Raw genomic sequence first — 22752 nt, 5'->3', positions numbered from 1 at the left:
TATAAAATAAGTTCCAAATTATCAAAGGTTAAATACTGTAAATGTATTTGAAGACAACCTTGAAAAATGTTTTTATAATTCATAGGCTAGATAACTTCCCAAACAAGGAATCAATCCCAGATGTCTTTTAGAATTTGTATACATTAAAAATAAATTTTAAAATATGTGGAAGAAAAATAAAATTAAAAAGCCAAAATGTATATCAAAAGGCACTATTAGGTTAAAAGACAAGTAAGTAACTGAAGAAAATATTTGCAGTATGTAGCACATTAAGGGTTAATATCTATACTAGTCAGAGATTATACAAATTATTAATGAACACAAATGACTCAGAAAAATTATTCAAATTATAAAAAGTGGAAACACTGAAGAAATACAAAAAGGCCAATAAAAGCTTTATAATAGGAGCTGGGGTTGTGGCTCAGTGGTAGAGTGCTCACCTAGCATGCGTGAGGCACTGGGTTTAACCCTCAGCACCACATAAAAATAAAATAAAGATATTGTATCCACCTCTAACTAAAAAATCAATATTAAAAAACTTTATAATATACAAATAACTGATAATATCCAGTTTACCTAAGGAAAGAAAGATATACACATTTTTTTACAGTGCTAGTAGAAGATAAATATGTGTTTAAAGAATATTATATTATTATAACTCTAACCTAGAGCTGAAAAAAGAACATAGTATTGTTTGTAATAGAAAAAAATCAGAAACAGCCTAAATACCTAGCAATAAAGTAATTAAATATGTTGCAGCATGTTCAAAGGATAATTAGGGCTTAGGATGTAGCTCAGTGGTAGAGCACCTGCCTAGCATACATAAGGCCCTGAGTTCAATCCCCAGCACCACACACAAAAAAATAAAAATAAAAACTAGACCAAGATACAAAGAAGAATCTCCAGGATATATTAAGGGAAAAGAACAAATCACTAAATAATAAGTACAGTTTAATATAATTTATTTATCAATGATATATATCTAGATTTCAAACTACATACATAAACTATATAATTGATTTACAAATATTCATATACACGAATTTCAAACTATAAATATGATTGGTACATATACTGTTATCTAATCATGCAAAGAAAGAGTTAGTGGGGAAAATACAAAACTGCCAAGCTGCTGTGAAGAAAGGCAGTGTGTATGTGTGATTGGTTTTGAGTGTGTATTTGGGGTAGGAGAATAAAGAATGACTTTCGTGTTTTCCTCCACATACTTCCAGGTTGTGTGAGCTTTTCAAATAAAAATGATGTATTATAAGTAGAAAGAAAAAAAACATAACAAGCACATAGAAAGTAATGACACTAATTGTTAAGTGTGTGGACCATTGTTCAGTACTATATGCATGTGGATATTTTGAAGGTTTTTTTTTTTTTTTTTTTTTGGTACTGGGAATTGAATCCTGGGCTTTGTGTATGCTAGGCAAGTGCTCAACCACTGAACTGCGTTAGAAATTTGATAATGAAGCAAGAACAGTCTTGAAAAATACATGAAAGGTAAATTTTATTTTTATTTTTATTTTTTTAAAATATTTATTTATTTTTTTAGTTTTCGGCAGACACAACATCTTTGTTTGTATGTGGTGCTGAGGATCGAACCCGGGCCGCACACATGCCAGGCAAGCGTGCTACCGCTTGAGCCACATCCCCAGCCCAAAAGGTAAATTTTAAAAACACAACATGCACATAACATTCTTTTGGTGTCATCATTTTTTAAAGTGTCAAGGCATCACATGAGTCCTTGGGAAGTAATGCCTTTGATTTTTCAAGGTGATACTGTAATAGGATCTAACTCTGGGACGTTAAGAGTTGTAAGAACAGAGGCTGGGGTTCTGGCTCAGTGGTAGCGTGCTTGCCTAGCATGTGTGACACACTGGGTTCGATTCTCAGCAACACATACAAATAAATAAAATAAAGATCCATCAACAACTAAAAAATATTTTTTTAAAAAGAGTTGTAAGAACAAAAGAAGACACTGGAACACAAGAGACATTAATGTCAGTCTCCTCACTCTACTGGCCTGCCGATGGTGAAGACTAAGGAAAAACATATGGAAACATTTAGCCATGCACAAAGTACTATGCAAATCCACTGTGTTTTATTAGCTCCTAAAAGCATTCACTATCATGTACTGCGTGGATTACTGTGTTTGTCCACTAAATGCTAAATTCTAAAGATAACACATAGATAGGGCACAGGGGACGGAGGGGAAAGGAGGGAGGATAGGGGTAGGAAAGATGGTAGAATGAGATGGACATCATTACCCTAAGTACATGTATGAAGAACCAAATGGTGTGACTCTACTTTGTGTACAACCAGAGACATGAAAAATTGTGCTGTATATGTGTAATATGAATTGAAATGCATTCTGCTGTAATATATGATAAATTAGAATAAATAAATAAATTTTAAAAATATGCTTAGGTAAGACCAATGAGGGCAAAGAAAGAGAGAAACCAAGAATAAGCAGAGTAAAGATTTTCATAGGGGGCTGGGGCTGGGGCTGGGTCCCGGGCTCAGCGGTAGCACACTTGCCTGGCACATGTGAGGCACTGGATTCGATTCTCCGCACCACATATAAATAAATAAAGGTCTATCAACAACTAAAAAGATATTTAAAAAAAAAAAAAGATTTTTCACAGGCAGTTTAAAATATGTAACTGATCCTAAGGAGGAAAGTCCAAATTTGGGGATATTATAGATTTGGAAACGAATGATGGTTGTGAGAGTGGTTTCTTAATGAGTTTCATTAGGGGATGAATTGGAGTGGAGGAAGCTCAGAATCTAAAACAATAATATATTTTAAAAATAATTTTTAACTGATTTTCGGAGGCAGATCTAAAAAAGTTAGGTAAGCAAAATACTCTTGGCTAGAAAGTTATTACGTATTAGTGAGATAAAGATCATTCTTATCAGAATACTGTGTGAGAAGGGTTGTTCACAAGATTTTTATGTTTAGCAGAAGGCATGGGTTAAAAAAAAGTTCAGAGATACAGTGTTAATTGTTGAAATTAATTCATCTCTATTTTCTGGGAGCATGATAGTAAATAAATGGATAAACTGTAAAAAAAAAAAAAAAAAGTTCAGAAAGATTCAATAAAATAATCCCCTCCATGAAAAGTATATGCAAAGTGTTATTCAAATGTGTGTGTGTGTGTGTTTGGTACTGGGGATGAACACAGGGGCACTTTACCACTGAGGTACATCCCTAGGCCTTTTTAATTTTTTTTTTTGAGACAGAATCTTGCTAAATTGCCGAGGCTGGCTTCAAACTTATTGTCCTTCTGCCTTGGTCTCCCACTTCACTGGGATTACAGGAGTGTGCCACCATGCCCAGCTAAATATGCATTTTTATGAGGAAAGGATCTATATAGAGTTCTTCAGCTCCTCCAAGAAGTCTAGACTCAAAAAAAGATTAAGAGCTATGGCTTAGACCAGGAGAAGTGTGGCAGCAAGATCCAGCTCAGAGCACTCATTGAAACTCAGCAGGCAGAAATAGAACCAAGAAACAGGAAAGGAGTGCCAGAAGTGGCTGTAGTATTGTAAGATACTTAAGGGTTTTAGATACAAGGAATTAATGGTAACTGTATTATAATTATTGCTGTTAATATCAGTTTTACAAAACAAGCATTTTTATATTTGTTGTCACATATAAGATTTACACAAACAGTATGCCATTTGATCCTACATAATTATCACTTGATCAATTGGAGAGATTACTGAATACGAAGCCAATGTAGCCAATGGGAAGGGTTTAATTTAAAACTATCTAGGAGCTAGCATAGATGCATGACTGCCAGCCTCAAATGTGACCGTGGGAACAGGGGAGCTGCTGAAGCTAGTTGAGATTATGATCTGCTTAGCAAGAATGGGCATGCACAGAGAACCAGAGTACCAATCAAAACAAAACTGGTGCCTAGGATACAGAAAACATTCAGAACCATCTCAAAGTCAATCAAAACAAATGCCAGTGTTCAGGAAATTCAGGAATAAAGAACAACAAAAAGAACCAGTCATCATGAAGAGTCATTTACTAAAAACAGTCCATACAGAAGCACAAAAAAAAAAAACACCGTGAGCAAGATTTTGTGTGGAATTTACACTACAGTATATTTTCCCACTATAAGACAGTCTGGGAGTTTTTGTCACCTATACTAACAATAGGATCTAAACGTGATTGTGTTTGAGAGCCTTAGGGGGCATTTTGGAAATTCGTGTATTTTTGGTAATACCAGTGTTGGGAGAAGGTGCTATCTACTGGCATTTAGTGGGTATAGACCAGGTAATTCTGACAGATTGGAATATGTGCGTATGTATTTTACAGTGTTGGCTATAAAACACAGGGCCTTATGCAGCTGAATGCAGCTACTTCAAAAACAGTAAAATAGGTCACAAATATAACAGGATATTTGAGACTCCTTATAATAGTTAGAAACACTAAATTGACAGAGGCACATGAAATTTAGAAATCTCAGTGGATTTCATTAACAAAGACTGTTTTTAAATTACTTTATATTTCCATCCTGTATCCTTAAAGCAATTCTTTCTTTTTAATTTTAATTTTATTTTTTTTAACCACAAGAAATGAGATTTCCTCATTTGGGAATCTCTGTTATTGTCCCATGTCACTCTGATGTTTCCTCAGAGATGTACCACACAACTCCCTCAGAGCCTGCTGGATTCCTCCTTTTCCAATTTATCCTCTGCCATTGCCTATTAAAAGGTGTGGTCTCCAGGATTGATTTTGCTTTGTTTTAAAGTATTAGAGATGGAATTTATGCCTTATGTGGTGAGATTTCAAGGTAGAAAATGTTTTCTATAATCCTTTGTCATCAAAGTATGACATTCCACAGCACAACAGGAAATTCCTTTTTTTGGAGGGGGGGGCGGATACTGGGGACTGAACTAAGTGGTGCTTTACCACTGAGCTACATCCCCAGTCCTTTTTAATTTTAATTTTGAAATGGTCTTATTAAGTTGCTGAGGGTCTCGCTAAATTGCTGAGTTTGGCCTCAAATTTGCCTCCTGCCTTGGCCTCCCAAGTAATTGGGATTACAGGCAGCACCACACATTCAGCTAGAAAATTCTTTTTTTTTTTTTTAATTTTTTTTTGGTTGTAGATGGACACAATATCTTTATTTTTATTTGTTTATTTTTATGTGGTGCTGAGGATTGAACCCAGGGCCTTACATGTACAAGGCAAGTACTCTACCACTGAGCTACAACCCCAGCCCCAGCTAGAAAATTCTTAAAAAAACAAAACCTGGCTCATTTATGAGAAGATCACATGTTCCTGATTTTCATACCTGAATTTCTCATATCCATAAACTTCCAAATTTTATTTACCTTAAAAGTATATAACAACCAGTGCATGCCTGAAGTTCCAGCAACTCAGGAGCCTGAGTCAGGAGGATTGCAAGTTCGAGGCCAGCCTCAGCAACTCAGTGAGGCCCTAAGCAATTTAGTGGAGACTATGTCTCAAAATAAAAAATAAAAAGGGCTGGAGATGTAGCTTATTGGTAAAGCCCCTGGGTTCAATCCCCACTACCCTCCCCCACAAAGTATTTAACATGTTTTTCCAGGTTTTCTCATGTTAAAGGTATTTCCCTCTTTGGTTTATCATATTCAATCTTGTCTATATTACTTCTCCTAATGTGATTTTTTAAAAACCTAGTGTTCACCTCCACCTCTATTCTTTTAATTATCTACACTTTTGTATTGTGTATATCTCTTAAATTTGAATTTATATTCTCATTATTAGTGTTTCTGCAAATGGAAGGAATATAATGGAATTGGGAGCTTTGGGGAGTTTGGGGTCATAGTGGGAATGCAACTGACAGCTGACAAGGGATACATAAAAGGACAGTCAGCGGAAATCAAAGCATGAATTTGTACTGGACACAGTCACCTGGTTTTAGATTCTCCAGCACAATTCAGGCAGCTCAGAAATGGAGATACAAAAATGGAGGAACCCTGGCTGATGACAGGCATGGCAAACAGCCACAACACTCCTCTGCTTATAATCCTTCAAAAGCTTTCCGTTCTTTAACCTGACTTTCCGCTATCTGGCACTACCTATTTCTCTGGCTTCCTTGTGTACCACCCTTCCCTTGGTTTCAAAGCCCTGTCATACTATTTGTCATCTCTTAGCCTTTTTCCTCACCCTTGCTTCAGCTTAAAAATCCTTTCCTCAAAGAAGCCTTCTCTGACTTTCAAATCCAACACTCCTCAATAGTCACTCACCGTATACTTTACTTGTCTTTCATTGGACCTCTCACTATTACATATTTATTTGTATGAATACCCTTTCCTGACATGAAAATAGCTTGTTGAGGCAGCACTTGGTCTATTTTATTCATTGCTGAATTCCAAGCACCCAGTCTAGTGCCTGTCACTAAGAGGAACAGGTATTCAATAAGTTTATTGAATGAATGAAAGAAAGAAGGACTTAGCTATAGGACTTTGGGCAAGTTTTTGTTTGTTGGGTTGTATGTTTTAAGCAGATCTCCATTTCCTCATCTGTTAAATCAAGATAATCATAACTACTAATCTCAGAATTGTGGTGGGGACTAAAAAAGACAATTCAGGTAATATGCTTAGCATGGTGCTTGGTACATGGTAAGGGATAGGAAATGTTAGTTGTTATGGTAATAATTAAAAATAAGCTCTAGGAACAACTGAAACTCTTAAACATTGCTGGCAGGAATGTGAAAATAATACAGCCAATTTGGAAATTAGTTTACTACTTTCTTATAGAGTGGACATACCATGCAATCTAGCAATCCCACTTCTAGGTACATACCCAAGTGAAATGAAAGCATATGTTTACACAAAAAATCTCCACATAAATGTTTATAGTAGCTTTATTCATAATTGCACTAAACTGGAGACAACCCAAATATTTTTAAACAGAGAGTGGATAAATAAATTGTGGTATATCCATACAATGAAATACCACTCATCAAAAAAGAAGAAATAAACTACTGATACATGCAAAAACATGGATGAATTCCAAATGTATTATGCTAAGCAAAAGAAGCCAGACTTAAAATGTGACATATTTTGTGATTCTGTTTGTATGGAATTTATATGACATTCTGGAAAAGCCATTTCTCTAGGGACAAAAATAAGCTAATTTGTTAACCAAGAATGAGGAAATTAAGGGGAATGATGGAAATGTCCTAGGACTGGATTGTAGTTGTGGTTAAATGACTATATGCATTTACTAAAACTCCTGGCATTGCAACATAAATGGATGAATTTTACTGTATGTAAATTATATCTTAATTTTATGGAAAAATATCCAGGACAAGTAGATAAAATTGCCTTTTCCTTTTAGAAAACAGTAATTATATTTTCTGATTACAAAAATACTAGAAGCTGGGCATGGTTGCGTATACCTATAATCCCAGCGACTCAGGAGGCTGAGGCAGGAGGATCACAAGTTCAAAGCCAGCTTTAGAAACTTTGTGAGACACTGTCTCAAAATAAAAAATAAAAAGAGCTGGGGCTCAGTGGTTAAGTGTCCCTGGGTTCAATCCCTGGTACCAATAAGCAAATAAATAAGTACTATAGTTTCATTTGGAAAAAATGCAAAAAAATAATATATCCTTGTTATTATAGCCACAAAATACACACACACACATACACACACACACATACACTGGTTCCATACAGTTTCTGCTTTCTGAAATACCTATTTTGCTTAGTTTGAAAAACACTGCATATTTCCCCATGTCATTGATTATGAAAACCATGATTTTATGTTTTATTGCATAGTTAATTTATATCTAAGCATTCCTTTGTTGTTAAGAATTATATTGCTTATATAATTATTTGTCATATTGAAAATAAGAGGGGATAAGGAATTATATTGTGTTGTTTTTTTTTACTGTAAGCAATTTTCATAAAAAAAAACCTCAGTGGGACCAGGGACTATTCCACAATGTTCAACTGGTAAAACAACCTTTACTTTGGTTGCAATTCCTCACTGTTTAAGTGCATGCAGAAAAAGTGGTTCCAAAGAGTGACCTGGCTTCTTTATCCTTTCTGGGGCACAGGGGCTAGACACCCGAATATTTCCTGTATTGCTAGTTTAATTTCATAGCTCTTTTAATATTTAATGTTCACCCCATTTAGTGCAAGATAAGCAGGGCAGATGGAAATTTGTTCAAGATCACACAGCTCATCAGGAGTGTAGACAGGGATTCAGATATCTGAGATATTCCGTGTCCTGGAAAGTAAACATTTCTCAGGTCTTGGGACTGCCTAGGTTTACCCCGACCCCCAATCCCATAAGGCAGCTTCACAATTTTCAGAAAACTGTCTAGTGGCCCTGCACACGGGGAACTTATCTCTACTAAGTGAACGCGCTATTCCATCCTATCAATGTCTTTGGCAACATCGCCACTTACCAGCTGGGGTCATTTCATCCCCGATGGCAGGTGTCCCTACTGCCACTGACCAAGGGGGCTCAGGGAGCGAAAGGGCTTCGCGGACCGCTGGGGTTGCTGTCCGGAGGTCACAACGCAGCTGCCACTCACGGAGGCGTCCTCCTCGGAGGCTAGGCTGTCCCCCATACCGGGGCCCTTAGAGCGAGGACGCGCCTTGGGCGAGGTGACGAGTGCCCCCATCTTAAGGACCCGTCGAGTGCAAGCCCGGGCTGCGTGGCTAACGGGCTGTCCGGGCTGACTCCGGAGAGGTGACAGGCACGCCTCCAGAGGTCAGTCCTCCGCTATCCCAGAGTGCCTTGGATCCCGGAAGTGCCCGGCTTCCCGGAAGTGCCGGCTGGCTGACAGAGCAGTGGGTTGTTAGAGCTCTGCAACTGGAGGGTTGCTCTTCTGGGACCTAGGCGTCCGCTAGAGGTCTGAGGGTGGGGGGTTGGGGACGGGGTTCAGAAGGGTGCTGAGAGGCGGAATGATGGAGGAAGAGGAACTGGAGTTCGTGGAGGAACTGGAAGCCGTGCTGCAGCTGACGCCTGAGGTGCAGCTAGCAATCGAGCAGGTGAGCATTCCGCCCCCTCGGGAGCGGAGTGTGGGGGGTGCTGCAGTTTTGGGCGGTGGGAATTGAGCGGGTGGGGTGGGGAGCGAGGAGGCTGGATTGAAAGGGGGGCGTGGGCAGGGGAATCAGAGATGGCCGCGGGTTTCTGAATCAGGAGAAGGGAAGCGTCCTCTGTAGGCCTTGATTGTCTTTGGGCAAAAGAACCCCCTGAAGGATGCACCTAGAAAAAGGGACTCTGTGAGTGCAACCTCATATTCTGGGGGTTATGATGCTGCATTCATTTACCAGGTTAGTACAGACCCTCTCATTTGTCACTCCCCTCTAGAGGGGCTCAGAATTGGGACAAAAAATGGGTCCAAAAATGACCCTTTGCTTTCCCTAAAATGTTGAAAATTCCTGCAGTTTGGATTACATTGGGGGATACTCCCAGGAGGCCTCTCTTCTTTGCAGCAACTCTTTAGTTGACTAAATTCTCTTTTCAAGGTTATTAAAATTTTATGAGTGATAATATTAGAAGTAGTGATTTAGGCCTTTGTACAGGGTTTCTCTCCTATAAAGGGAGAAAACCTCCCTTAAAGAAGGAATTGTCATGGAAGTATTATTTAAGAAGGGTTATGCCTCATATTAACAACTACTGGGAAGTTTTTCTAAGTAAAACATTACTTCTACTAATAATTAACATTGACCATTCATACCATGGATCCACCATTGTATTAAATAATGTTTTTGTATTGTTCCATTTATAGACTTTTGGATGTGTGTTTATCTAGGAGTGCATGGATTGCTCATGCCAACCACATTTGGTACATCCTGATGATACCAGACCATTGGACAAAACTTTTTTTCTGTTAAGGTCACAGTGCTCCACCATCCAGCTCTTTTTCTTAGTAGATGACATACATTTCAGTTGCTCTTGGATTTGTTGGGCTCTAATGAATGAAGCAGAATACAATCAGTTGTTGTTTGACCGGAGTTTCAGAAGATCATATTTTTGCTATTTTAAAAGAATATGTTTGAATTTTAGTATTATGTTTATCTAGTAAGCAGACATCTTGATGTTAAGATGAATTTAGGATTTTTTTCTTACTTTAGTGGTCTGAGGTTTTGAGTAAAATTTTGCAAACAATTATGCAATAGCATACTTTTTAAAAATATATCTTTATTTTATTTATTTATTTTTATGTGATGCTGAGGATGGAACCCAGGGTCTCACATGTGCTAGGCAAGCGCTGTACCACTGAGCCACAACCCCAGCCCAACAATAACATACTTTTAAAGTGTAGTGATACATGAGAAGTTAGGAAGGGTTGATGATGGAATCCCACTTTACCCAGGTATTAAGCTCCAAAGTCATGCATAAAGTGAAAATTTACATATCCACATGTTATCCTTGCAATTCCTTAAGTTGTCCTTGAAGTAAAATGTATAAGCATCTCTTCAATAAGTCTAGTGTTGTTAGTTTACTTCTTCAGCATTGGAGCCAATCTCTTATTTGCTGTTATCACTGGATGAAAAAGTTGACTTGGTTTAAGAGCTTTGTTATATGAAAACACATCAAAACCAAGGATAACAACCAAGAACAGTGAGAGGAATGCAGAGACTGAGGCCACTTGAGGAAATATCATTCTCATAATGGGGCATACACTCATGGCAGGCCTAGTTCCCCACACTCCCTCTGGTAAGGGTATGTAATTGAGGTTGTATAAATCGTGCATACGATATATCTCTGCCATAAATGTATATTAGAGAAATGGAAATGTTAAGCATTTAAATTTTTTTTGTACTGGCAATTGAATCGAGGGGCACTTCACCACTGAGATATGCCCCTAGCCCTTTTTCTTTTTTATTTTGAGATAGGGTCTTTTAAGTTGCCTGGGTTGACCTCCAACTTGTGATCCTTCTGCCTCAGCCTCCTGAGTTGCTTGGATTACTGATGCGGGCCACTGTGCCCTACAATGTTAAACATTGTAGAATCTCTCTCTCTCTTTTTTTTTTTTTTTTTTTTTTTCCTGTCATCTGCCTCACCTCTGCTTCTATTTTAATAAAAAAAAAAAAAAAATATATATATATATATATATATATATATATATATATATATATATATATATTTGTAGATGGACACAATACCTTTATTTTATTACTTTTATGTGGTGCAGAGGATGGAACCCAGTGCTTCACTCATTAGATGCAAGCACTCTCCCACTGATTCACAACCCCAGCCCTCTGCTTCTCTTTTACATGGTAGAAGCCCTAAACTCTTCTAAAATTGTCTTTGACCTATCTTAGAAGACATTTTGATACTTTGACACTATATTTCTTTGGAAAGCTTCTTCTCTGAAGAAGTTGCTTTCCAGCATTAAAATTGTCTTGAACTGGTAAAATCCAGTAAGCAGGAGATCATTTGACTCCTTTTATAATCCCCCTTGTTACATGTTATTCAATTTGTGACTTTTGAAAGGAGTTAGCTGTATTTCTCAGATGGTTTCTTGCTTTCTTCTATGAATCTGAATGCTGCTAGTCCTTAACACTGAAGCATAAAAATTGGGCAGGGAGAGTAGCTTAGTGGTAGAGTGCTTGCCTAGCATGGGTGAGGCTCTGGGTTCATTCCCCAGCAACACACACACTCAGAGATTGCTTCAATGCATAGTGAATTCTGCTGTAGAGACATGATTGAGACATGGAACCTAAGTCTATTATTAAGGATTTCTTAATAATAACCATGTCATCAGCTGGTTTACTAATGCTTGCTGAGTTGACATTTCATTGATGTCTGTGGAACTTTTCACATTTGCATAGACCGTTTATATGCGGTGCTGAGAATTGAACCCAGTGCCTCACACATGCCAGGCAAATGTGCTACCGCTGAGCTACAGCCCTTAAAGATTTATTTAATAGACATTGTATTACATGTCTATTTCCTTTTTTTAAAAAAATATTTCAGTTGGAGATGGACATAACAACTTTTTTTTTTAATGTGGTGCTGAGAATCGAACCCAGTGCCTCACACATTGCAAGGCAAGTGCTCTGCCACTAAGCCACAACCCCCAGCCCTATTTCCTTAATAGATAATTTATTGAGTATTTGTTGCATGTAAAGCATTTTAAAATGAAAAAGTTTTTTTTTTCCTTTTATCTCTAGAGAACTTACCAATTAATAGGAAAGAAAGAATATATAAAACAAGGTAGAAAGATAACAGTTATTTTTAATCCCCTCTATTGTGGAATTTATTTTCTTTTTAATTGACAAATGTTGTATGTATTTATGGTGTCCAATATGATGTTTTAATATATAACCTCCTGTTTTTATATAGGTGTTTCCAAGCCAGGATCCTTTAGATCGAGCAGATTTCAATGCTGTTGAATATATCAATACCCTGTTCCCAACGGAACAAGTAAGTATAGAGTTTTAGGTTTCCTTCATTTTAATGGTTCCTGGCTCATCTGGAGGATTGTGATTGGTCTGTTATACCGTGTAATCTCAGGGCCCTTAATAAACAAATGAGAGTTAAATTCAAATTGAATTCTTCTGTGACCAATTGTGTTAGAGTAGAATTCATTGTTTAGAAGCATATTATTAGAAATTGTACCCTTTGGTTGTAAGGACAACCCCCCGCCTTCCCTAGTTCAATTTCCTGTTGTATTTGAATAAGTAGAAAGAATTTTTATAACATGGTAGGGAAAAGTAGCAGTGAGGCAGGCAGGATAAGCCCTGAGTCATAAAGCAGCTTTCACTCCTATTTCAAAATGTAAATTTTTACACTTTCTGTTTTATGTCGTTTTGTTGGCTGATTTGCCTAGGTGGCTGGGTTTTTCTTACAATAGACAAGAATTAGAAGCAGCAGAGCTGGTAGAAGAGCAGCTGGAGTTTTTCTTAGGTTTTCACTTATTCATTCTGCAGCTATTCAGTAGTCACCTGTCATGTGTTGTTGGTCACTGTCCCAGGTGCTGGGACTACAAAGATGAATAAAACCCAGTCCCTGCCCTTGAGGTGTGCATAATTAAGTAGGGGGAGACAATGTTGAATGCTGTAAGAGGTATGGAGGGAAAGCATAATTCTTCCTAGGGAAATTAAAACCTCAGGCAACCCTCTGCCACGTCTTGAGGGATTTGTTTATTCATTCAGTAGTCAAAGTCAGCCACCATTTATTAAGTGACTAAGAAGTGCCAGGCACTGTTCTTGAAACTGGGGAGAAATGGTAAACATGATAGGTTAATTCCTGGTCTTATGGAGTCTACTGTGTGGAAGAAGACAAGAAATAAATGGATAAATAAATAAATAAGAAATTACAGCTGGGTATGGTGGCATGCCTGTAGTCCCAGCTACTTAGGAGACTGAGGCAGGAGGATGGCTTCAACCAGCATTAAGGTGTCCAACGTGATGTTTTAATTTATAATCTCCTGTTTTTATATAGGTATTTCCAAGCCAGGATCCCTTAGATTGAGCAGATTTCAATGCTGTTGAATCCAGGAGTTTGGGACCAGCCTAGGCAACATAGTGAGATCCTCATCTCAAAAAAAAAAAAAAAGAAAGAAAGAAAGAAATTATCAAGTGTGATTAATGATCTGATGAAAAGCAGGTGGCGCAGTGATAGAGCATGAAGGCTTGGGTAGGGGTCCTTTGGATAAAGGAAAAAGAGCTTAAAGGGAAGCTTCCCTGAGGCAGTTTCATTCAAGCAGAGACCTGATAAATATGAAGGAGCCAGGCTTGTGGCAATCTTTCAGAACATTGTTTTGGCAGAGAGAACAGCCAAGTAAATCTTCTGGGAATACAAGGGAAAGAAGGTCATTCTAAACATTGGAGGCAGGAAGACCAATTAGGAGGCTAATGCAGTGGGTCCCTTGAGAGTGGCACTGAAAGCCTGAGTGAAGGTGATGGGATGGAGAGAACAGGACTTGAGAACTACTCAGGAGACAGAAGTGACATAGTTTGTTGCCTAAAGGGATGAAAGTCGAGGCTCATATAGAATCTAAAATTCATTTTAAAAATATCTACTCTGCCTACCCTTCTAAGAAGGAAAAAATGTAGAGAGCAAGAGTGAGCAAGACAGATGTGGTCCTTACCAACGTGGAATTTATAGTCTCTCCTAATAATTAATTATACTATTTGCACATTATGAGTGAATTATGAAGTTGCAGTGACTTGTTTGTATCATTATTATTGTTACTTGCTCTTAAAAGAGTCCTAACTTCTGCTACAACTATAATAATGGTTAACATTTATTGGGTATTTACTGTGTACCACGTGCTGTTGTAAGCACTTAACAATGATATATTCTCCACACAGTTATTGTTCTCATTATTCAGAGAGAATACCAGGGCAAGGAGTGATAAAGAGCGCTCAGTTTAAAAGTGCCACGAAGGAAGACCACTAAATATGGTGAAAGCTGCCTGAAGAATCCAAAAAAGCTTTCCCTGAGGAAATGGCATTTTAACTGAGCATTATAGGCAACTCTAAGGATTTTGAGCTTGATTTATAGCCTAATAGACTGAGTAGGTGTTGACACCTTTACCCAGTATTGAGAGAAAGAAAACAGGTTTCAGTTGTAAGTAGAGTCAGAAGAGAACATGTCATGAGCTCAGTTTTGAACACATTTGGGTCATCAAGGTGGAAATATGTAGTTGTATGTTTGAGTATGGAATGCATAATCCCCATCGTTGTTAATATCTTGACATACATTCTTTTGAATTTTCTCTTTTTGAATTGTTTATGTGTTTGCTGTTCTATTTTTCTTAAAATGCTCTAATTTTATTTGATACCTAGTGATTGTACATATTTATGGGGTGCAGTGTGACATTTCAATACATGTATACAATGTGTAGTGATTAGATCAGGGTGATTGTGTTTCTGTTACCTCAGACGTTTGTCATTTCTTTGTGTTGGGAACATTCAAAATCCTCTTAATACTGTTCTGAAATATGCAGTTAATTGTTAATTATCTTATTGTGCTCTGGATTATTAGAAGTTATTCTTCTAACTGCACCAAACTTTCTAATGGACATAATTTTTTAAAATAAAGTTTTAAAAATAATATATTGTGTGATTGTCTTTTTGGAGATTTCACAAATAATCTTTATAGCTCAACATTTTCTGTGAAACAGGAATTTTAGGAATTAGCTAGAGATAACCATTTGGTAACAATTGGCATCAGGACAGCAATTTTAGCCACATAAATGTTCACTTCTCCTACCTTATCAAGAAAGCTATCTGAACAAAGTGTTAGATTTGAAAATTACATGGGTTCTTACCTCTTCCTGAAATGATTGTGTATGTATTTTTTTTTAACTGCTAAAAGTAGCACAAGACATTTGACATTTGTTGCTCCACAGATTCAGTTATATGTCTTGTCCAATTAGGCCTCCATGTGCATGATAATGTATAGTGACATTTCTTAGGGTAACTCAAAGCATATGACACAGGGTTGCCTTTATTTCCCTGGTCCCAGAATTATATTTAGCAGTTCATCTACCAACCCAGATGCCCATGAACCTTAATGAAAAAGTAACAGAAAGTAGCAGCCTACCATGTCACTTTTTTAAAACTACTGCTAAATTTGGGCAAAAGCCACTTATATACTTCATGGACCTACAGTGTGTACTTGTTAACTATGAGTTTAGATTGTTTTAAAAAATGTTAGTATGTGAACAGTAGATTTAGTGTCACTCCAAGGAAGGGGATCTGTTGAGTGGCAAGTGCTTGCCTGGAGGCTGGAGTGTGGATTGGTCCTTGGATGTCTCTATTTCACTAGGTTTGGGTCCAGGGGAAGTTCAGCCTGTACTTAACAGAGTTCCCTACGTGATTCTGAAGAGTATCTGGGTTTGGTAACAATGATCTGGAAAACCTTTTTAGTCTCCTAGCAGTAAACTGAAGATAATCATCCATCATGTTGTTGGTTTAATTAAGAGAAAATTAAATTAAATTTATGAAAAACTAGCATATTTTCAGCATTCATGGGAGGTTGAGTAGGAGGATTGCTTGAGTCCAGGAGTTCAAGATCCACCTGGGCAATGTAGTGAGACCCAGAAAAGAACTGAGTCTCAAAAAGAAAAGAAAAAGAAAAACTAATATAATTAGAACTTTGAAAAAACAAATTACAGGGAGCTATTTAAAATAACTTTTAATAACTCCCAGAGTGTTCTGAATCTAATATTTTTAAGTGAAAAAACCCAAGGTATCTAATTACTTGTTCCCAATTTTTTGTTTGTTTGTTTTTGTTGTCATTTTGTGATGTTGGAAATTGAACCCAGTGGCATTCTATAACTGAGCTATATTCCCAGCCATTTTAATTTTTATTTTGAAACAGGGTCTCACTAAATTGCCTAGGCTGGTCTTGAACTTGTGATTCTCCTGCCTTAGTCTTCTGAGTAGCTGGGATTACAGGCATGTGCCACCACATCTGGCTCAGTTTATTTTTTAAAAATCCATATATTTTCATAGAAGAATAAAACGCAATATACAAAAATACTAATAGTAGCTATACTCTTGGGAACACAGGGTTATATTTCTTGTTCTGCATTTTCTGTAATCAGCATGGATTGTCATTAAAATCAGTGAATACCTTTCAATAATTCAAACATTAAAAATCTTATACAATTAAAACTGTACAACCTCATTAAGACTAAACCAGATGAGTGATTCTCAGAGAGGTTATATCACCTTCATCAAGGGAAGCCAGTCTGGATTCCTACTGGTTTTCCCCTGACTCCAGAAGGATTCCTACCATAAGGAGGTACTGAAATGATGGGAGAAAGTGTCTCATATCTGTCAGGTATTTGGGGGTGCAGAAAAAGTAGGTCAAGACCCATTGCACAAGAGGTAGCATTATAGAGTAAGAAAGAGCAGAGACCTTAGAATCAGACAAACTTACTGAATCTCATGTCATCTCCTCCATCTTAGAGCATCTCTCCATTCAGAGCATATTTTCCAAATCAATCTATCTTCCTTCTTTCCTTCCTTTTTTTCTTCCTTTCTACCGGGAAATTGAACCCAGGGATGCTTTACCACTGAGCTATATCCTAGCATTTTTTTTTTTTTAAAGACAGGATCTCATTAGATTGAGAGGATTAAGGGAAATACTTTCTGTAGTGTCTAGAGCAGTGTTACATAATAAACCCAAATCAAGTGGTAGCACCTTTTCCCTTTTACTTCTCTAGTAGAAAAATCTGGAAAATTTGGCTGGGTACAGCATACATGCCTGTGATCCCAGCACCTCTGGCAGCTAAGGCAGAAGGATTGCAAGTTCAAGGCCAGCTTCAGAAATTTAGTCAGACCCTCAACAACTTAATGAGACCCTATTGTAAAAATAAAAAGACTAGGAATGTACTTAGTGGTGAAGTGCCCCTGAGTTCTACCCCAGTACAAAGAAAATGAATGAATGAATGAATGAATCAATCAATCAATCTGGAAAAATTAAATATGAAAATGGTTATCCATGGGTCCATATAACAGTCAATCAAGTATTCTGTAGTTTCAGGATGTTTCTTTCTAGTTTTTTTGAGGGGGAGGGTTTTGAACCTAAGGGTACTTTACCAATGAGCTACATCCCCTAGCCCCCTTTTTTTAATTTTGAGACAGGGTGTCACTAAGTTGCTGAGGCTGGCCTTGAATTTGGAATTCTCCTCCCTCAGCCTCCCTTGTCACTAGGATTACAGATGTCTGTTACTCTGCCCAGCTTCTATTCTTTTAATGATTATATTCATGGAGTGCCTGGTATTTTAGACATGTTTTCCCCTTCTTAGTACAGTATCCCAAAGCAGTCTACTTTGTTTTATAATCTCCTTGACTAGTGTCTCCAGGGGTGGCATAAAAGTTCATCAGATAATTTGGCCTAATTTATTTAACTTTTCTTCTAAGAATAGGTCTTTAGGTTGTCTCCAGGTCTTCACTATTGTAATGCAGTTGAACAACTGACTACATAAATATTTTTCATTATTATTCTTAGAAAAGTTGCTATGGCTTGACTAAGAGCTTAAGGTCCAAGGATTATTAAATTTAGGAAATGGTTCCAGTACCACTAAATAGTATTTACTGATATGGAATGACCTCCAAGTTATATTGTTAAATGAAAAAGCATGGTGCAGTACGCTTTATGGATGTGCTTTTTATTTATTTTTTTAAATATGGAACGCTTCATGAATTTGCGTGTCATCCTTGCACAGGGGCCATGCTAATCTTATCTGTATCGTTCCAATTTTAGTATATGTGCTGCCAAAGCGAGCACATGGATGTGCTTTTAACACAGACTAGGTCTGAGAAAGTAGAAAAGAAACTGGCTCAGAGCCACTGCCTCTGAGAAAGAACTGGGGGGGTCGTACAGCACAGGGTAGGTTTGGAAGCCTTGCATCTCATTATGAACCCTCTTTTACTATCTGAATTTTTGGTCATGTACATGTTTTAACAATTTTAAATATCTTGCAAAATTAAAAAAATATATTTTTAGTTGTAGATGGACACAGTATCTTTATTTATCATTATGTGTTGCTGAGGATTGAACTCAGGGCCTCACATATGCCGGGCGAACGCTCTTATCACTGAGCCACAATCCCAGCCCTAGCTTGCAAATATTTTGATGTTCATAATTTAAATCATATATGTATACAAATTATACAATTTTGGTAGGATTTTCCATTTTCAGAAAAGGTATAAGAGTAGTACAGAGAATTCTTGGCTTCCCTTCACCCAGATTTCCCAAATATTAATATTTTTAAAATATTTGGGGGGGGGGGCTAGGACTGTAGCTCAGTGGCAGAGTGCTTGTCTAACATGTGTGAGGCACTGGGTTCGATCTTCAACACCACATTAAAAAATAAATAAAATTAAGGTATGCTGTTCATCTACAACTACAAAAAAAAATTTTAAAAATAGTTTTTAAAGTACCACAAAAATATTTCTTTTGAAAGAATGGGCTTTAGCAGAGATAGGCCAGGAACTGTTAGGCCCATTTTGCATATGATGAAATAGAAACTCAAGAGAGATTTCTTTTTCCCTGAAGCAAGTTAGTAGCAGTGGTGGAGGTAGGCTAAAACCCAGGTCCTGTGACAACTTGGCTGTCATTTATATCTGTGATGGTGATGGAAATCATACCCAATCCAGTTTTGAATCGACAGATTTAACAGAATAGGATTGAAACCAGTTGAAATGGATTTCTCAGTTAAAGAGACTTCTTTTTTCTGAGGTTCATCCTTACCTCAGTCTGTTTTTGGAGTTCTGAAAATTCTGAGTAATGGTTGGCTCAGTCAGAGCAGTGACAAGATGTGAATAGTCCAGTCTTACATCTCAAACATTTGGGACCTGTTTCTCTTACCAGAACTGCTCCTGGAAGCCTCTAGGCCTCCTACAGCCAGAAGAGGTAGCCAGGAGCAATTTATAAGCACAATTCCTGCACTACCTCCAGTTCCTTCTGAGGTAAAATATCTGTTGAGGGTTTATAAAGTTTTTAAAACTTTGGAGTTAAAATGGTACCATAAAATTGTACCTTCTTTTTTCCACTAGAGGGCATTATTTCCTCACATTGTTTTCATCTCTAAAGTCAGAAATGGTCCTTTTGTCATTATCTTAAAAGCTTTATTATAATCACAGTAGCAGTACCTGTCAATATAGAGTAATCAAAAATACTCATAAGCAAAAAGAAGAAAAATTAAATATCTCTTCTTTTTATATATTAAAACTATTAATGCAGATTTCAGAGATTACAGCTGCTCTACTTTGTTACAACAGCTAGTGTGTGCCCTTCCAGATTTTTTTCTAATGGCTCTTCATTAAGCTTAAAAAATAAATTTATTTATTTGTTGAAGTGTAACATGATATAGAAGAGGGTACAAATCTTAAGTGAATAGTGATGAATTTCACAGAAGGAATATCGCCACCCAGATCAAGAAATAAAGCATTTAGGGGCTGGAGGTGTGGCTCAGTGGTAGAATGCTTACCTAGCACCTGTGAGGCACTGGGTTCGATCCCCAGCACCAGATAAAAATAAATAAATAAAATAAAGGTATTATGTCCATGTATAACTTAAGAAAATTTTTTTTTAAAGAAAACATTTAATAAAATATCTTCAAAGGCCTTTCTTGCTTCCTCACAGTCACTAGCCCCCTCTAAGATAATCACTATTTTGGCTTCTAACATGTTTTTTTTTTTTAATTGAATAAATGTAATCATTCAGTATATACTCTTGGTTTTGGCTCCTCCCCCTTCAATATTATGTTAGTAAGAATTTGTCCATGTTATTGTGTGTTGTAATAGTTATAATTTATTTTCTTTGCTGTATTTTATTATATGAATTTGTTACAATCTTATATGCTAGGGATTATCCAACTTTCTATTAAAGGTTCAGATAGTAAATATTTTAGACTTTGTGAGCAAGGCAGTATCTGTCAGAACTTTCCAACTCCTCCATTGCAGCTCACAAGCAGCTACAGTATGTAAGTGAATGGACATGGCTATGTTCCAGTGAAACTTAATTTACAAAAAATACTTTCTGGGCTAGATTTGGCAGTGGTTGGCAAGTTCTGCTTTTCTTTTTTCTTTTCTTTTCTTTTTCAGTACTGGGGATTGAACCCAGGACCTTGCATATGCTAGGCAAATGTACACTGAGCTACACCCCAGCCCCTTATTTTTTAAAAAAAGTAAAAATGCTATCATACTGTGAGATTAACTTTTTGAGATTTTATAAGTAGATGTTATAGCTCATCATTTCCCTGTGAAATAGGAATTCCAGGAAGTGAAATAACAGCTGGACACTCTTTTCTTCTTTATTTTAGTCTCTGGCAAATATAGATGAAGTTGTGAACAAAATTAGACTGAAAATAAGGTAAGTAACATCATACAATTGTCAATTAATGAAAAGTATGTTATTAATTTAGTTAATTACATTCCAAAAGTATACTTTTCTTTGAGACGACTGAAATTTCAAATTAAAAAAAATAATGATTTTTGTTTTATCTGAATGTCCATGAAAACCCCATTCTTTCTTTTTTTTTTTAAAGAGAGAGAGAGAGAATTTTAATATTTGTTTTTTAGTTTTCGGCGGACACAACATCTTTGTTTGTATGTGGTGCTGAGGATCGAACCTGGGCCACACACATGCCAGGCGAGCGTGCTACCGCTTGAGCCACATCCCCAGCTCCAAAAACCCCATTCTTGGACTGGGGATATTGCTCAGTTGATAGAGTGCTTGCCTCATCTGTACAAGGCCCTGGGTTCAATCCCCAGCACTACACACACACACACACACACACACACACACACAAACACACACACACACAAATTAAAAAAAAAAACAATAATTCATTCTTAGCCAGTCTTGAATTATTCATAAAAAATTAAGGAAGCTATAATAGAGTTTGCTTTTTAAAAAAAAGCATAGTAGTTAATAATAAAAGTTAATTATAAAACTTCTTATTTAAATGTTTTATTATTTATTTATTTATTTGTAGTACTGGGGTTTGAACCCGGGGGCACTCTGGTTCACCACTGAGCTATACCCTGGCCCTTTATAAATTTTTTTTTTTTTTTTTAAATCTTGAGACAGGGTCTTGCTAAGTTCCCAGGCTGGCATTGAACTTGTGATCCTCCTGCCTCAGCCCCCGAGTTGCTGGAATTACAAATATGCATCACAGCTCCTGACTGTTTTCAGTGGTTTTATTTCTCTAGTGGGTTTTCCTTTTTCTGTATTCCCAAGGGTCAGATATGAACCTAGGCTTACATGTGATACACATGGTTGGTTGCCTACTAGCTAATAATGTCAGATCTGCTTGACCTGGGTGGTGGCACAGGATTAAACATTGTGATTAACCCAAGATGTGATTGCTCAGGGTGGTCATTAGGTGTCCTTCCTGCTCAATAATCTTGTTCTGGCTTATCCGTGTCTGGGTTTACACATGGCAGGTACTTGATAAATGTCTGCTCATTGTATAAATAGATTCATTTCATTGCCTTAAATATAGTTTGGTTTTTGTGTCTGTTTTCAACTATTGAGGGAAAGGGTTCATCTTGAACCCAGGATATGAAATTTTTCTCTACGACCTTTGGTATTTGTGTGCAAGTCTCTGCCCCATGTGTGTGTTGTTGCATCCATATTTTAGGAAGCACAAAGAGCTTCCTATTGTTTTGTTGGGCTTCAGCAGTAACATTCTAGTAGAGACCACTAAGTTAGGGTTTGCATGGAAAATGAAAATTCCCTGGTGATTCAAAGATCACTTATGGACTAGGTATTTTCTTTCTTCTTCTTCTTCTTCTTCTTTTTTTTTTTTTTTTTTTTTTTTTTGTGCCCAGGATTGTACTCAACTACTAAGCCACATCCCGAGCCCTTTATTGTATTTTATTTAGAGACAGGGTCTCACTGAGTTGCTTAGTGCCTCACTAAGTTGCTGAGGCTGGCTTTGAACTTGAGATCCTTCTGCTCAGCCTGTTGAACTGCAGAGGAAAGAGGAGCAGGAAGCCATCAATCTCTCTCATACACATTGCATGATGGGGTACATAGGGTAAGCACAGATTTCACATATCACCTTGGCTCCTTGACTCTTTTAAGGTCACCAAAGAAAGGATTTTGTGTGTGGTAATTTGTATTTTTCTGGCTTCTTCCTATAGAGCTACTGCAACTTTATCATTCCTAATTTATTCCATGAAAAATAAAAAGGTTTTATTGGTTCTTTCAAGCAGCTCTGAAAAGTAAAAGTAGACTTTTTTTTTTTTTTTTGTACCAGCGATTGAACCCAGGGGTACTTAACCACTGAGCCACATCCCAAG

At 37.1% G+C, this 22752-nt stretch overlaps 1 protein-coding gene and 1 non-coding gene across 3 annotated transcripts in view; one reads left to right on the top strand and one right to left on the bottom strand.

Annotated features, from left to right (window-relative positions):
- Positions 1-8804: 8804 nt before the first annotated feature.
- The window catches only part of Vps53 (VPS53 subunit of GARP complex), a 145043-nt gene continuing 131095 nt past the window's right edge, over positions 8805-22752 (top strand). Inside the window, exons 1-3 of one of the 2 annotated variants that reach the window (XM_027924437.2) lie at positions 8805-9012; positions 12320-12400; positions 20766-20815. In XM_027924437.2, the coding sequence (XP_027780238.1) occupies positions 8926-9012; positions 12320-12400; positions 20766-20815 (218 nt within the window). In that variant the 5' untranslated portion in view covers positions 8805-8925. The remainder of the gene's footprint in view (positions 9013-12319; positions 12401-20765; positions 20816-22752) is intronic. The other variant, XM_071603931.1, reaches the window with a different exon arrangement.
- Positions 18120-18226, bottom strand: LOC114083329 (U6 spliceosomal RNA). Its single transcript, XR_003581129.1, has one exon. It is a non-coding gene; the product is annotated as a U6 spliceosomal RNA (small nuclear RNA).

The sequence above is a fragment of the Marmota flaviventris genome, chromosome 17 (assembly GCF_047511675.1).
Source record: "Marmota flaviventris isolate mMarFla1 chromosome 17, mMarFla1.hap1, whole genome shotgun sequence".
Taxonomy (NCBI): Eukaryota; Metazoa; Chordata; class Mammalia; order Rodentia; family Sciuridae; genus Marmota; species Marmota flaviventris.
This window is presented reverse-complemented; position numbering and strand designations above follow the sequence as displayed.